The sequence below is a fragment of the Cornus florida genome, unplaced genomic scaffold, assembly GCF_030987335.1.
Source record: "Cornus florida cultivar Cherokee Brave unplaced genomic scaffold, ASM3098733v1 CherokeeBrave_3.0.0_Hap2_Chr11, whole genome shotgun sequence".
Classification (NCBI taxonomy): Eukaryota; Viridiplantae; Streptophyta; class Magnoliopsida; order Cornales; family Cornaceae; genus Cornus; species Cornus florida.
The window spans coordinates 106,796,130-106,811,521 of record NW_026775581.1 but is presented as its reverse complement, the minus strand read 5'-3'; the positions used below and the strand labels follow the sequence as shown (position 1 = coordinate 106,811,521).

Genomic DNA, 15,392 nt, shown 5'->3' with positions numbered 1-15,392 from the left:
ATATAGGCCAACCATAAAAGCCCCAATACTTTCAATTTTTTATCATAAACCCCAACCTGTTTCTAAAAAGCCCATCACTATTACAAAATTATCATATTGCCCCAATTCTGTCAATAAACCGTTAAGGGCTTGTTAAATGACTAAATTAACACTTATGATATACAACTTTATTTAAAAAAGGAAATTTTGATAGTTTACAAATTACAAAATTACCCTCTGGAAAATATTATAATTTAGTTCAAGTTAAATAAAAAAAATATTTTGTAGAATTCATAATTTGGTAAACAAAAAACTAAATAAGTCATTAAAATATCATTATTTATTTTATATTTTTGAAAAATTGAATTATTTTCACACTTAAAAATTGACTAATTACTACACAATTTAAATATAAAAATTGACAACAATTAGGATAACTAATAATTTTTTTCGAATATGTTTAAATGGCAAACTAATAGATTTTGGATAACCACTAAATTTTGAATAAAATTCTAATTACAAAAGTTTAATTCTTATTTTGAAAAATGGTATAAAGAAAAAAACGATTGATTCAAAACTCAATTGGAAGAAGATTTCCAATGTTAGATTTATTGTATTTCTAAAAAATAGATAAAATGAAAAGCTTCATCTGTGTTTAAAAAGGAAATGCATAATTTGACGGTAAATTTTTGAAAAATATTCTTTTAATGCCTTCAGTCATAAATTATTTAAAATTTTAACTCAAACATTAAAATTCAATCATTTTCAATGGATATATGAGTAAACAACGGCTTTTATTAATAGCGTTAAGGTTTTTAGAAACAGATTGGGGGTTTATGATAAAAAATTGAAAGTAGTGGAAGTTTTATAATTTTAGCCATTTTATTTTTTAATATATTATATTAGTAATTTGGTCATTTAGCAAGTTCTTAACGGTTCATTGATAGAATTGGGGCAAAGTAATAACATTGTAATACTAGGTTTTTACAACCAAGTTGAGGTTTTATGATCAAAAAATGAAAATATTGAGAGTTTTATAATGAATAATTTACACAGACCTCCCCTGTGGTTTGCCATAATTACAGGCAGCACCCTTTCTGTTCCGGAAATTACGCGGACCTCTCTTACTTTTGAAAATATCCTACACGGACCTCCCTTATGTGTGACGGACCGTTAAATACACTAACGGAACTGTCAAAATTACTGAAATACCCTCTCCTTGGCATATAAAATTACTAAACTACCCTTCTAAGTTATTGTGTAGGCATGACATCAGCTTGTCATCTTCTCCATTCATTCAAGGATTTACTTTTTCTCGTTAACACTTTCTCTCTCTAACGTACCCAAATCCTCTCTCATATGTCACAGATGAATCCATCAAAAATTGCCATTGTTGTTCAGTTTGTTCTCAAATGGGTCTTTGATGAGGTTTGTTGGCAAGATTGGGCCACACTTTGATGAGGTTTGTTTTTATGATTAAAAATCAATCACCAACGGGATTATTATATATCAGTCAGCCGCCGCCAACCTCCACCCACCGGCGAATCGTTTCGGCAATATCTTCCTCCACCTCACGCTCTCTTTCTCCTCACTTTCTAACTTTACATAATATACCCATATATATATATATATATATATATATATATATATATATATAACTACAATTAACAAAAGAGAATAATTTTATTAATGATTAGGAAAACATGAGGTTGTTGAAGAACATTGAATAATCAATCAAAGCTTTTCAATTGCAATTTTACTATTCAAGAGGAAAAATGGGTCAAATTCAAACAACACCCACAACATATTCATACAATTCTTGCAGTATTATTTATGATTTAATTTTGATCTCTTTCCAGAACAACACGGCACACACCCACTCTGTCTCTCTAAAAGTCTGTGTCTATCTCTCTCAAAAAATCCATCTTTAGAAGCCACCAAAAAACCCCTTTCAATTCCTTTCAAAAAGCCGGTGATGGTTTGAATAGAATTTAAATCCCTAGATGGGCTCAACTCCAGCTGCTGCCAAATCCTTCTCTCTCCTCTTTCTCTCTCTAACTTTCTTCACCATCTTTGTGTCCTCCTTAGATTACACAAAATGGTGAGTATACAAAATGATATTTAGATAGGTATACAGGATCAGTAGCAGCTCGGTGAGCATCAATCGAAGTAAGATATTAGCAAGAAACAACAAATTCAAGAATTAAGAAGAAAAAAACAGAGTCATAAAGTTTTAGAAGAAAAATTAACAATGATGGCAAAGAAATCAACCCTCACCTGCTTTAATTTGGAACCCGAAGCCTTTCTCCTCTTGACTATTAAAGATTCAAAAGTATAATCCTTCATCACCTTCGGCTTCTTCAATCTACCCTGCCAATAACAATCTAGATCTAGCATTAATTAAAAAAATTCATATATATATATATAGAGAGAGAGAAAGAGAAAGAGAGAGAGAGAGAGAGTAGAGAGAGAAACCATGGAGGAAGTGGTGTCGAGATTCGCACTATCTTCCCTAGATTTGAGTGTCTTCTCTAATACTGCCCATTCCTTCTCAACCATCTCTTCATCATGATCAACATCATCTTCCAACTCTTGACGTTGCTCAACTTCACTCATCTTCATCTCTCAGACCCAAAACACAGTTTGCTTTTTACTGTGTGTATATGTGTGTATGCGACGACTGTGTGTGTATACATGTGTGTGTGAGAGAGAATAGGATAGCCCAGACTCGGACAGATAGACAAAAATGGCCGTTTAATAGTTATAAAAAAAAAAAAAAAAGTCCTAAACCCTATAGCCCTGATTTCACACTCACTTCTCCATTAATACTATTTAGGTAAGATGCAAAATGGTTCGGGATTGACAGATTCGATGAATAGCAACGCTAATTTAATCGATCAATCTCAAATATATTATCAATAAGACCTCTATCCCATTTAAGATGGCGTCGAAGTAACGAGTCGGTGATTCCGGATTAGGATGCAGAGCTATGGTTAGATTCTGTTTCTTTTGATCTCTTCCTTAACTCCCCATAATCACTTCATAATCTTTATAAACCAAATCAAATCATATTTTGAAAGGGATAGATCATTACAGATCTGTATATATATATCATGCTGCTAGCAGATGTCATCATTTTTCGTCGTTGACTGGTAGGGACAAGGGTATTTTCGGCATTTCATGAAAAATAGTAGCTGATGTCATAATTTTTCGTCGTTGATTGCCGTTGACTCTAACAGAAGGGAGGTCCGTGTAGGATATTTTCAAAAGTAGGGGAGGTCCGCGTAATTTTCAGAACAGGAAAGGTGCCGCCTGTAATTATGGCAAACCATAGGGGAGGTTTGTGTAAATTACCTTTTTATGATTTAAGTCCTAAAGTTAAATTAGATTATTTATAGTATCATAACTCATAAATTGATTGGAATAATAACTCTGACAGGCTTACTTTAAAATAATAAAATTTTAGCTGAAGGAAACAAAATAATAAGGAATTTCAGATTTTTAGTTATATATTTAACATATTATTTCTTTGGCTATTAAAATTTGGAATAACTCGATAACCCCAAAACTAATGCAATCCGTTCAATACGAAGATTGAGATATCATGAATTTCTCGGAACTTGGGCTTTGCGCGAGTTAGAGTGTTAGAATTTTGAATTTGGTGTGGGCTAACCCCTTAGCCCACCCAACCTGCCCAGTCTCACCCTGGTGAGTTGTCAAGTGTTAAAAAGACGTGAATTTCTAAAAATTACAAATTATTTGTATCACAAAAATAACTTGTGTAGTGTGAAAGCAATTTTCTTTAAAAAAATATATATAAGATAGATAGACAGACAAAAAATTGAAAAGTAATATCATTATAGAGTTTAATTTCAACATAATTCAATTAAATGAATTCAATTTTTTCTTTGTTTGAAAGTATTACACTTACGTCTCTGCTAATAGGTTGCTTATGTGGAACTTCTAATTTATTAGGTTGCTTAGGTGGAAGTACTAAATTATGAGGCCTATTTCTATTGGATTGTCCATACCACGCTGTCATGATTGCGGGGTATTCCTGGCACCTTGAACTCCGATGAGTTTAATCTTAATTACGGAGTCTGCTAAGCAAAAATATATTTTTTATAAAATCATATACAAATCCTGAAATCCAGGGGAAAATATTATTTAGTAAAGATAAAGTGTCAAAAACAAAAATATGACTCCTATTCCACATTTTTTGTTTTTCACATGGTCAAAACCCAAAAGTTGATGTTGAAAATAATCTAAGAAGCAAGAACCCATCATTTTGCTGCGTACTCCACACGGATGTTCAAAGCACATATTCTGAGTGAAAAATTGACTTCCGTACATCTTTAATAGCTTGAAGTCGAATTGATATTCAAACCATTTCGCTGACTATATATTGCTCAATATATCTATATATATATAGAGAGATCATTCTTAAGATCAAAATCATATTAGGATGGAGAAACTAGTAGATTTCAATGAAGAAACTGCCGCAATAAATGGAAGGAGCATTGGCTATTATTGTATTTGCAGCCATACCCATTATGTCCTTGCTTCATCTACATGCCAAGGACTTGTCGTCACTTTTAGTTACAATGTTCGACCACAAGTACCACCGGGACGCCAACGTGACAGAGGTGGTGGAAGGAGAGAGAGAGATGGACGACGACAGCTCGGAAGTCGAATGCGTGGTGTGCCTCAGCCAAGTATCTGGCGGCGAGAAGTACCGGATCCTCCCGGAGTGCCACCACGGCTTCCATGTCCACTGTATTGATGCCTGGTTGCAAGTCCGTTCCACATGTCCTTTGTGTAGAAGTCCGGTCAACACTCTCTCAAGCCACCAGAAGAACAATGAGCAATTTTATGATGGTCTTGTTTCTTGTTTGCTCTCTGCTTTTGATCATATACGTCAATGGATGGAAAATCCTCTCAACTCTGAGCTTGTGTCCGCACTGTGTGAAAATTCTAATTATATTTGTTGACGTAATTTTTTATCACGGTTCTAGGAAGAAATTAAGGATAATTATTTCTTTTTATAATGTTTTCTATGAATATTAGATTTTATGTCGTGTTGTCTTTGTTAACGAGAAGTGCATAATTGTTTTATTATTATGTAAAAATGATTGTTGTCAAATTCCTCATAAAATAATTCCATATATGAAATTTAATTTATTTCAATAATTTTTTAAAACTCTATTTGTTTGGCGTGCTATATTAGTTTCCATGTACTGATGTACCCAAGCTCATCAACAACAACTAAAAGTCTAAATTAGTCTATACGTGTGTGTGTGTGTGTGTGTGTGTGTGTAATAGAAACAATATATATAGGGGCTTAATTATTTTATTTATTAGTACAATTTTTTTTTCCCCACCTTTATTGGTAATGATGAATGAGTGTGGTCAAAAATGTATGATTTTGGTTGCACAGCCCACGTAGCAATGTTTGTGGTTGGAAGAGATATGAACTATGGGGTTAGGGAATTTAATGATGCAATATTTTAGAAATTTTATGTATCATATTTACCTAAACTAAAAAATGAAAAAAAAATGAAAAAAAAAGTATTATGAAATTAGCCCAAATCTAGTTTTCCACGTTCCTGCCCCAGAATGTCAGACTGAGAGCTCAGTCCATGTCATTGGATATGCATTACAAGGCAGGCCAATTTTGGATTGGTTGAATTGGAATAGAAAACAATTAAGGTAGATAACACTTTTATTTCGCAAAATATATGTTACTTGAGTTGGGTAAACTAATCATTGGGCATGTTAAGATTAGCTTGGGTTAATCCAAGAGAGGAATGCTTGTCCTTTTACAGTTGCTCTTCTTATTGGTTATTTTAAGTCTTATTAAGTACTCTTTTTTTTATTATCAAAACGTGAAAAATATATCCTATTTTAAAACAAAATTACCATTTTAAGACAAAACTGTATTTTAAATCATTTTTCATTACTTTTCTTGTATCTCCTCTCTCAATCCATATACGTGTAATATATATATATATATATATATATATATATATATATTTGCCTTTATTTCTTTCTTTTTTATTTCAATTGTGGCTACTAGTTCTTTTTTGCCTTTCTTTTTTTTTCTTTATTTACTTTTTTTTTTCAGTTTATATATATTAAAAAAAAATGGAAAGGAAAAAAATAACTAGTCGCGACAATTGAAATAAAAAAGAAAGAAATAAAGGCAGTAAAAAATATATATATACTACACGTATATGGATTGAGGGAGGAGATACAAGAAAGGTAATGAAAAAAGATTTAAAGGGTAATTTTGTTTTAGAATATGTTATATTTTTCACGTTCCTTGAGAATAGAGAAAGAATAATTAATGAGACTTAAAGTAGCCAATGAGACGAGCGACTTTGAAGCAACTGTCCAATAGCATTCCTCAACCCAAACCATGTATATACATGTGTATATTAAATTTTGGGTGATTATTAGCAGGATATCAGGATATACCCATGTTCAACCCTTTTAAAAAAATTATTTAGTAGTCACTATGTAGTCCTGGACTACACAGTCTTGGCAAATTATAATTTAAAATGCAAGTAAAGTATTATTATTATTATTATTTATTTATTTTTGGTGACCAGAATCAGATTGTGTCCAGACCTAAGAACCAGATTATTTGGACCTAAGTCACACATAACGGGAGCGAAAGCGAGAGTAATTACGAGAGCGGGAGCAAAATCTAAGTAACACTGAGTGAGAGTGAAAGTGTGTGCAGAGCGTGAGAGCAAGAGTGTGCCCGAAACATAAGAGCGATACTCGTTTAAAATAATTGTGCTACTTAGGTTTGGACTATGTAATAATTTCTCCAAGTTGTTGCACTTCTATTCTCTTTATGATGCAATTTAGGTTGGACCCAATTACAGGATTAGTAGCAATTCAACATCCATATCAACCAGGAGAAATTAATAAATGGTCCAGGTCCATAAATACTAGGTGAACCAATTTAATTTAGATTCTTTGATTGAGAAAACGACTTCACAAGAGTGTACTAATAGGTTACAAAGAAATCTCAACAATGGTGTGGATTTAATTGGCTTGCCACGTGTCAAATGGACATGGACCATTTATTAATTATTCGCAATGCTATAGGTTTATATATTGAGATCATTAGCAAGTGATAGGCTATCAGTGCTATAGGTACAAATATTGAGATCATTAGCAAGTGATGAACATCTTAAAGAATCGGTGTATCCGTTCTATTAGCTCTTGAACGGTTGTTACCTTAAGGCTGGTAGAATTATACATGTACCCTTCGACCTGAGATGCTATGTCATCTATATATCCCAACTGAAATTGGTTATTGTTTATCTAGGCCATGTTTTGTCCGTGTTCCTCGGAATATAAAAGATTGTTATATTCTTGATTGGCCATTACTCGTGCGTTTAAGAGAGCTCTTAGTAATGTTGTTTGTGATCGAGTCACATTGGGCATACACCGATGACCAAGCTAGTTAAGATGTAAAGTAATTCTTAACGACAAATAGTCCCACCGAGCGTGCCAAAATATATTTGACGGGATAACATGGTTGGCAAGCTATCTTTGACCTCGGGTGATATGTCAGCTCAGTCATAGGCTTAAGCGCAGGCGTGCTATGACAATGGTTGGTTTAGTGCTTTGCAACAAGTCTAGACAAAGCTTGTCGCAGTTGGTACCAAGCAAGATTCCTGATACCGTATGGCCCCAAGGCCACATAGTCTTTTTACAGCGCCTTATCTAACTTAAGCAACTGCAGAGAACAAGAAATGATCCTCCCAAAGGTCATTTATCTCTCTGGCCTTACTTAGGGGCTTTGTTGCTAAGCTATTTTTTTTTTTTTTTGATGTTTTATATTTTATGTAGACGAGGGACAATAACAAGGTCTCGTTCGATGTAATGACCCTATCATTTTTCGTCCCAACTTTTTCCGAGTTTTCTTTTTTCGTCACTTTTTCTTATCTTTTCATTTTGCGTAACCTATCGGGTCATGTTCGGATTTGGTTCCGGCCTTGCATGCATTCATTTTACTTGATTTCCATGTGATCCACATTTTTACTTTTGTAGAAAAGTATGCTAGATGTTTACTTTTGCCCATAGGGGTATAAATGCAAAGATTCTTGAAAATTATTTTCTTTACTTGAGGTGTTTTTCGTAATTATCTTTTGATAAAATTTTGTATTTAAGGTTCTTTTAAATGTATCTTTTGAATAACATTTCATTTTGGGCTTTATGAGAAATTCACTTTTTAAGTTATTCAGTGGGGGGCATTTGTGTAATTTTAAATTTTTTTTCAGAAAGTGCCCGGGTGTCAGCTCAGCATGCCTGCGAGCATAGCGGTGTGCACGGGGGCTTGGCCCTGGTGCCTCTTGGCCGCGGCGACGCCCATTTTTGTTTTTAGCTTTTCTCCTCCGTCCGATCTCCGAATCATGTGATTTTTGAGTTTAACTTCGTTAATTTTTCGTTATCTATCCAATGGTGTGCTCGGCAGCACTTATAAATTTCGAAAAATTACAATTTTACCCCTAGGGCTAAACTTGTCCGTTTTTAAAACGTCGCTTCTGCATTTTTGTTTCCTTTTAAGTTCCGTGGCTTCATGGGAAGCTATGTTTGTGTCTTAGAGATGAAGTACATTTCTTGAGACTTTGTTTGCATGTGAAATGACCATTTTGCCCTTAGGGGCATACTTGGTCTATTTTCACCGTTTTGTTTTCGCATTTGTTTTCTTTTGGTTTCGTGACTTCATGGGAAGCCATGTTTGTGTCTTAGGGATATCCCATAGACTTTGTGTTTTGTTTTCGCTTCCGCATTCCGAATCCGTTATCGGGTTAACTTTCGTGTCACATTGACTTATCAAAGTTTGTAAAAATTCGGAGCGTCACATTCGATGTCAACAAAGGATAAGGCGGAGGCCAAAAAAAGGGATATTGGCAACTAACCGTTGAATACTATGGCTTAATGAGCGACATTCTGCCACCGATCTACACCTTGCAAGTTTGATCCCAATTCAAAGTTGGTTGCGAACAGCCCGAATGAGACAAACTCAACAGGAAATGAACGAAAGCGTAAGATATGCTATAAATGAGATCAAAGTAAAGAAAGCGGTAAAGAAAACATTGAAAAAAAGTAGTAAAGGAATGCAATTAAGAAACTAGCTTCTTCTTTTCTTCTCATAGTGAATTAGATTAAAAAAATAAAAATAAAAAACCCGAGTCCCATTGCAAGTTGGGCAGCCCCAATTGCCCAAGTTAGAATTTCGTCATGTATTTTCTTTTCAGAAGTTTCCCAAACCCTAAATATTTCATTTCAGGAAACCTAAAGAAAATTATACTCAAAAGAGGAGAAAAATCAAAGAAAGTTGTTATAGGCACGAACAGAGGGAAGGGGTGGGTTGTGTGTAACCGAGACCAACAGCGAATTCAGGAATTGTTAATAGGGGGCTAATATTAAACAAGAGGGAATTGGGGATCGAAAAATTAAAAAGTTGGAAAATTTTAGAAGAAATAGGGTTAGATTTTAGATGGAGATAAGGAGTGAGCTCTTTGATTTGTGCAAGATTAGGAATTTAGAAATTCTCTGTGCTTTGGCTTAGTGATTGTTTAAGACTGGCTTGGGCCAATTTGATTGGGCCTTTGTTTTAAAATTGTGGCTTAAATATTGGGCTTGTTTGGATGGGTTAAAATTGGGGGCTAATATTACTACTAAGTTTTTCTTTTTTAAAACATTGGGCTAAATATACCTATACTAAAAAAAAAAAAATTTAGGGGGGGCTCAAGCCCACCCAAGCCCCCCCTTGGATCCGCCACTGACCGAGACCAAGGGGGAGCAACGACGATGAGAGCAAGAGAGAAAAGGTGTCCGTTGCGTGCATGTGATCGAGAGAGTACAAGAAATATATAAGATGATTGGTGAGAGGTTAAATATCATCTACATGGGTGGAGCTAGGAATTTGGTTAAGGGGGCATGCTAAGCATGTGAAAAAAAAAAAAAAAAAATTCCCACCAACTGCAGCAATACAAGAAGTTAAAATGTAATAGAAAGAAAATGCAATTTTTTCTTTTGAAGAAAAAAATAAATAAAAAAATAAAATAAAAAACTAAGGGTAAGAATGAAAAGAAATAAAGAATAAAAAAAAAATAGAATTAGATAATTTTATGGAAAGGATCAGCCCAAGTTCAACCAAATTAATGAAGTAACCATCCCAGCCCGAAAAAAAATTGGGTTGGGCTAGGATTAACCCAGCCTAACTTGCACCCTTAAACATGATTGTGGGTGGCACCAAAGAGTTTAATCTTAATTATGGAGTTTGCTTACCTAAGATAATTTTTTTTATAAAATCATATAAATTCATAACGAAGGCAAAAAATAAAAAATAAAAAATAAATAAATAAATAATTAAAGAAGTCAAAGTACCAAAAAAACCAAATGACTCCTGTTCCACATTTTATTTTTCACATGGTCAAAACCAAAAGTTGATTTTGAAAATATTAAAAACGCCCATGGTCTAGAAACCCATCAATTTGCTACAACGTATTCCACACGGACGGATGTTGAAAGCCCATTTATTGAGTGATCTTTCATTGCTTGAAGTCGAATTGGTATTCAAACCATTTCGCTCACCATATATTGCTCAATATAATCTATATATAAATAGAGTGAGAGAATTCTCACGAAACCATAAGTTAAGATGGAGAAACTAATAGTTTTCAATGAAGAATTAGCTGCCTCAATAGATGGAAGGAGCATTGCTATTATTGTATTTGCAGCCACACCCATTATGTCCTTCCTGCATCTACATGCCAAGGACTTGTGGTCACGTTTAGTTGCAATGTTCCACCACCACTACTGCCGTGACACCACCGTTACAGAGGTGGTGGAAGGAGAGAGAGTGGCGGACAAAGACGGCCCGGAACTCAAATGCGTGGTGTGCCTCAGCCAAGTTTCTGGCGGCGAGAAGTATCGGATCCTCCCGGAGTGCCACCACGGCTTCCACGTCCACTGCATCAGTGCCTGGTTGCAAGCCCATTCGACATGTCCTCTATGTAGAAGTCCGGTCAATACTCTCTCAAGCCACCATAGAAACAATGGACATTTTTATGATGGTCACATTTCTAGTTTGCTCCCTGCTTTTGATCATATATGTCAATGGATGCAGAGTCCTCTCAACTTTGAGCTTACGTCTGCCCTATGCGAAAATTCTAATTACCTTTGTTGATGTAATTTTTTTATCACCCTTTCTAGGAAGAAATTAAGGATATATAATTATTTTCCTTTTATAATGTAGATTACACACACACACACACACACACACACACATATATATTTGTATATGAATATTAGTCCTTAAGTAACTCCTGCTTTGCCAGTGTTGTAGAATTGTTAATATTTGTAGAAATTGATTGTTCTCAAACTCGATTAATTGAGGTTGATGTCATGTAAGGCTATGGGCATAAGAGAGTGTACCCATCTACAATTTTAGGCATTAAATTTCAAAGTTGAGGTTAATTTTGTACCTAATTGCTAGATTAGTTATCCATCTCAGCCTGCAAGTGGTAGGTTAAACCAGAGAGCCCATATTTGATCAGATGCAACAATTAGCAGTACCTATCTACCATTTTAGCCATTAAATTTCAATCAAATCATCAGCTACTTGCAGCTACGGTATACTTCATCTGGGAAGAGCCCAGGATCTTCAAGAACAAACCCTCATCCCAAAACTCAACTCTGCACAACATTACAACATCAATTCCTGGAAAATACTTGAATCAAAGGGACGAAGTGCTCTGTAATTAGGTAGGTATGGGCCTTGGGCCTTTATGGTAGTAAATGGACTACTGATTAGTCCATGTTTTTGGGCCTTTGCCCACTGTAATTACTAAACTTTATAGACAATCACCAAGATGATAGGTCAATAGCAAAATGCCTTTTTTCTTTTCTTTCTTTCCTAATAAAAAAAAGAGAAATGCCTCGATTTTTTTTTTATATATTTTTTTAATGCATTTCAAAGTAAACTCTAAGTGGAGATCAGACTTGAAAATTAACTTCAATATATTAAATAATTAACTAACTAATGTACACCAAAGAAAAAAGAAGAACAAAGAAATAACTAATGTACATACACCAAATCAAAATTAAACATGTATGACAATACAAAGATATCGAACCATTGGGTGCCTTATTTTGTTCTGGGCTTTGTGCCTTTTTGGTTCTGGGCCAATGGTTGTTTTTGTTCCGGTTCAATGGCCCTTTGGGTTCCTAATCAATGAGAAAAAGTTAAATGATGAAAACATGATATCACTAATTTATTAAATCATGCAGTGATAGGATCCATTAAAATAAAATATTTTTACTTATATGACATGATACAATTAATTGATAGTACAAATAACGAAGTATTAAATGTGTAAGGAAGTTTTTCTCCTAATGAACAACCCTGTACAATTTTTCCTAGTTCCATGGGGACTTGAACCCTCACCCTCCAACTTTGAAAAGTGAGGAATTAGTAGGGTGTAACTTGGGTGGGCCGAACCTGAGTAACCCAATTCCTATATGAAAATTTTACAGAAGTGAGTAAGGTATTTGAGACCATGGAATGGAACTTGGTTTTAACTTTAGACTCCGAACTTATTTTGGGTGGAATTTGGATCAAAGTTTTACTAATTTAAAGAACTAAATACAAGAAAAGTTTTAACTTTTACTAGTATATTTTTAAGATTACGCATATTTATGTTAAATAAATTTAAATTAGATTACTTATAGTATCATCAATCATAAATTGATTGGTATAATAGCTCTAATAAAATTTTAGATTAAGAAAACAAAATAATAACGAATATAAGATTCTTAGTTATATATTTAATATATTATTTATTTGGCTATTAAAATTTGGGATAACCCGAAAACTCATGAAACCCTTTCAATACGGAGGTTGAGATGTAATGGATTTCTCAGGACTTGAAAACCTAAACATAACAAATTATTTGTATCACAAAAATAACCTGAGTTACGTGACTAAATCATTATGTGAAAATAATTTTTTTTAAGAAAATATATAATAATAGATAGACAGAAAAAAAAAAAAAAATGAAAAGTAATATAATTATAGAATTTAAATTTCAACATAATTCAATTAAATGAATTCAATTTTTCCTTTCTTTGAAACTATTACGCTTCCGTCTCTGCCAATAGGTTGCTTATGTGGAACTTCTAATTTATTAGGTTGCTTAGTTGGAAGTTCTAAGTTATGAGGCCTATTTCTATTGGATTGTCCGTACCACGCTGTATGATTGCGGGGTATTCCTGGCACCGTGATCGCTGATGAGTTTAATCTTAATTATGGAGTCTGCTAAGCTAAAATATATTTTTTATAAAATCATATACAAATCCATAGCCAAGGGGAAATATTATTTATTAAAGATTAAGTGTCAAAAACAAACAAAAATATGACTCCTATTCCACATTTTTTGGTTTTTCACATGGTCAAAACCCAAAAGTTGATGTTGAAAATAATCTAAGAAGTAAGAACCCATCATTTTGCTTCGTACTCCACACGGATGTTAAAACCACGTATTCTGAGTGAAAAATTGACTTCTGTACATCTTTAATTGCTTGAAGTCGAATTGATATTCAAACCATTTCGCTGACCATATGTTGCTCAATATATCTATATATATATATAGAGAGAGATCATTCTTAAGATCAAAATCATATTAGGATGGAGAAACTAGTAGATTTCAATGAAGAAACTGTCGCAATAAATGGAAGGAGGATTGCTATTATTGTATTTGCAGCCATACCCATTATGTCCTTGCTTCATCTACATGCCAAGGACTTGTCGTCACTTTTAGTTACAATGTTCTACCACAACTACCACCGCGACGCCAACGTGACAGAGGTGGTGGAAGGAGCGAGAGAGATGGACGACGACAGTCCGGAAGTCGAATGCGTGGTGTGCCTCAGCCAAGTATCTTGCGGCGAGAAGTACCGGATCCTCCCGGAGTGCCACCACGGCTTCCATGTCCACTGTATTGATGCCTGGTTGCAAGTCCATTCCACATGTCCTTTGTGTAGAAATCCGGTCAACACTCTCTCAAGCCACCAGAAGAACAATGAGCAATTTTATGATGGTCTTGTTTCTTGTTTGCTCTCTGCTTTTGATCATATACGTCAATGGATGGAAAGTCCTCTCAACTCTGAGCTTGTGTCCGACCTATGTGAAAATTCTAATTATATTTGTTGATGTAATTTTTTATCACCCTTTCTAGGAAGAAATTAAGGATAATTATTTCTTTTATAATGTAGTATATATTTGTTTCTATGAATGTTGGCTCTGTGTTAAATTGTTATTATTATGTACAAAGCGGTTGTTGTCAAATTCCTCACAAAATAATTCCTTATATAATTATTTCAATAATTTTTAAAATTCTCACCTTATATTCATACTGTGGACTGGCATAACACTTATCTTGGTTTACCCTCCTTTTTGGGTCGGTCTAAGGTGCAGGCTCTCCAGTTTCTCTCTGATAAAATCTCGGCAAAAGTTAGTTCTCTGAAAGGTTCAATGATATCCAAGGCCGGCAAAGAAGTTTTGTTGAAATCGGTGTTATCGTCTATTCCAGTTTACTCTATGCAATGTTTCCGTCTTCCTAAGAAGAATTGTCAAGTCCTCTCTAGTCATCTTCTTAATTTTTGTTAGAGTGGAGTGGCAAAGTCGCACAAAATTAATTGGATTAATCAGAGCCATAGGAAAATTGTTTTGTTTCTTTGGCAATGCATGCATGATCGTCTCCCAGTTAATTTTCAGCTTGGTCTAAGGGGTGTTTCTTCTTTTCCTGAGTGCTCTCTTTGTAATTCGGAGGTAGAAACTGTGGATCATCTCCTTTGTATATGTGTTTTTGCCCGTTTGGTTTGGAAATTATGCCCGCTAAGGCTTGATTTTTCTTCCCAATTTCCTTCTGTTTGGAATAAGCGTTGGGTGGATTTATGCGCCCGTTGGCAAATGTTTGATTTCTCCGCGGATTGCATGAGCTTAGCGGCTTTTGTCTATTGGTCTATTTAGTGGTGTTGTAATGACTGGGTTTTTCGCCGAAAAAGATGGGATCCTTTTGATGTTGCTCAGAGACCTGTCGTCACTTTTAGTTACAATGTTCTTGTTGAAAATAAACTTGATTTTAGTATTTAGTATTTTCAAGTATTTTTGTATCCATGATGCATGTGTTAATTTAGCATGTTAGTGGGTAGTAAATTGTCTTAGTTGGAGTTAAGGTTATGCAAAATGAAGAGTCATGAGAGTTAAGCCTAACAAATACTATGTTAGTGGGAGTTATGCATATTGAAGATTATGTTAGTGGGAGATAGGAGAGTTATGGACATTTAAATGTAATAGTTACTCATACATATGTGAGGCCTAT

The 15,392-nt window shown here is 34.4% G+C and overlaps 2 protein-coding genes across 2 annotated transcripts; both read left to right on the top strand.

Moving 5' to 3' along the window:
• The first annotated feature begins 4,487 nt into the window (after positions 1–4,487).
• On the top strand, positions 4,488–4,970 carry LOC132281801 (RING-H2 finger protein ATL79-like). Its single transcript, XM_059783468.1, has one exon. It carries the CDS (start codon positions 4,488–4,490, stop codon positions 4,968–4,970), a length of 483 nt encoding a protein of 160 aa, XP_059639451.1.
• A 5,699-nt stretch (positions 4,971–10,669) lies between these two features.
• On the top strand, positions 10,670–11,197 carry LOC132281800 (RING-H2 finger protein ATL2-like). Its single transcript, XM_059783467.1, has one exon. It carries the CDS (start codon positions 10,670–10,672, stop codon positions 11,195–11,197), a length of 528 nt encoding a protein of 175 aa, XP_059639450.1.
• The last annotated feature ends 4,195 nt before the right edge of the window (positions 11,198–15,392 follow it).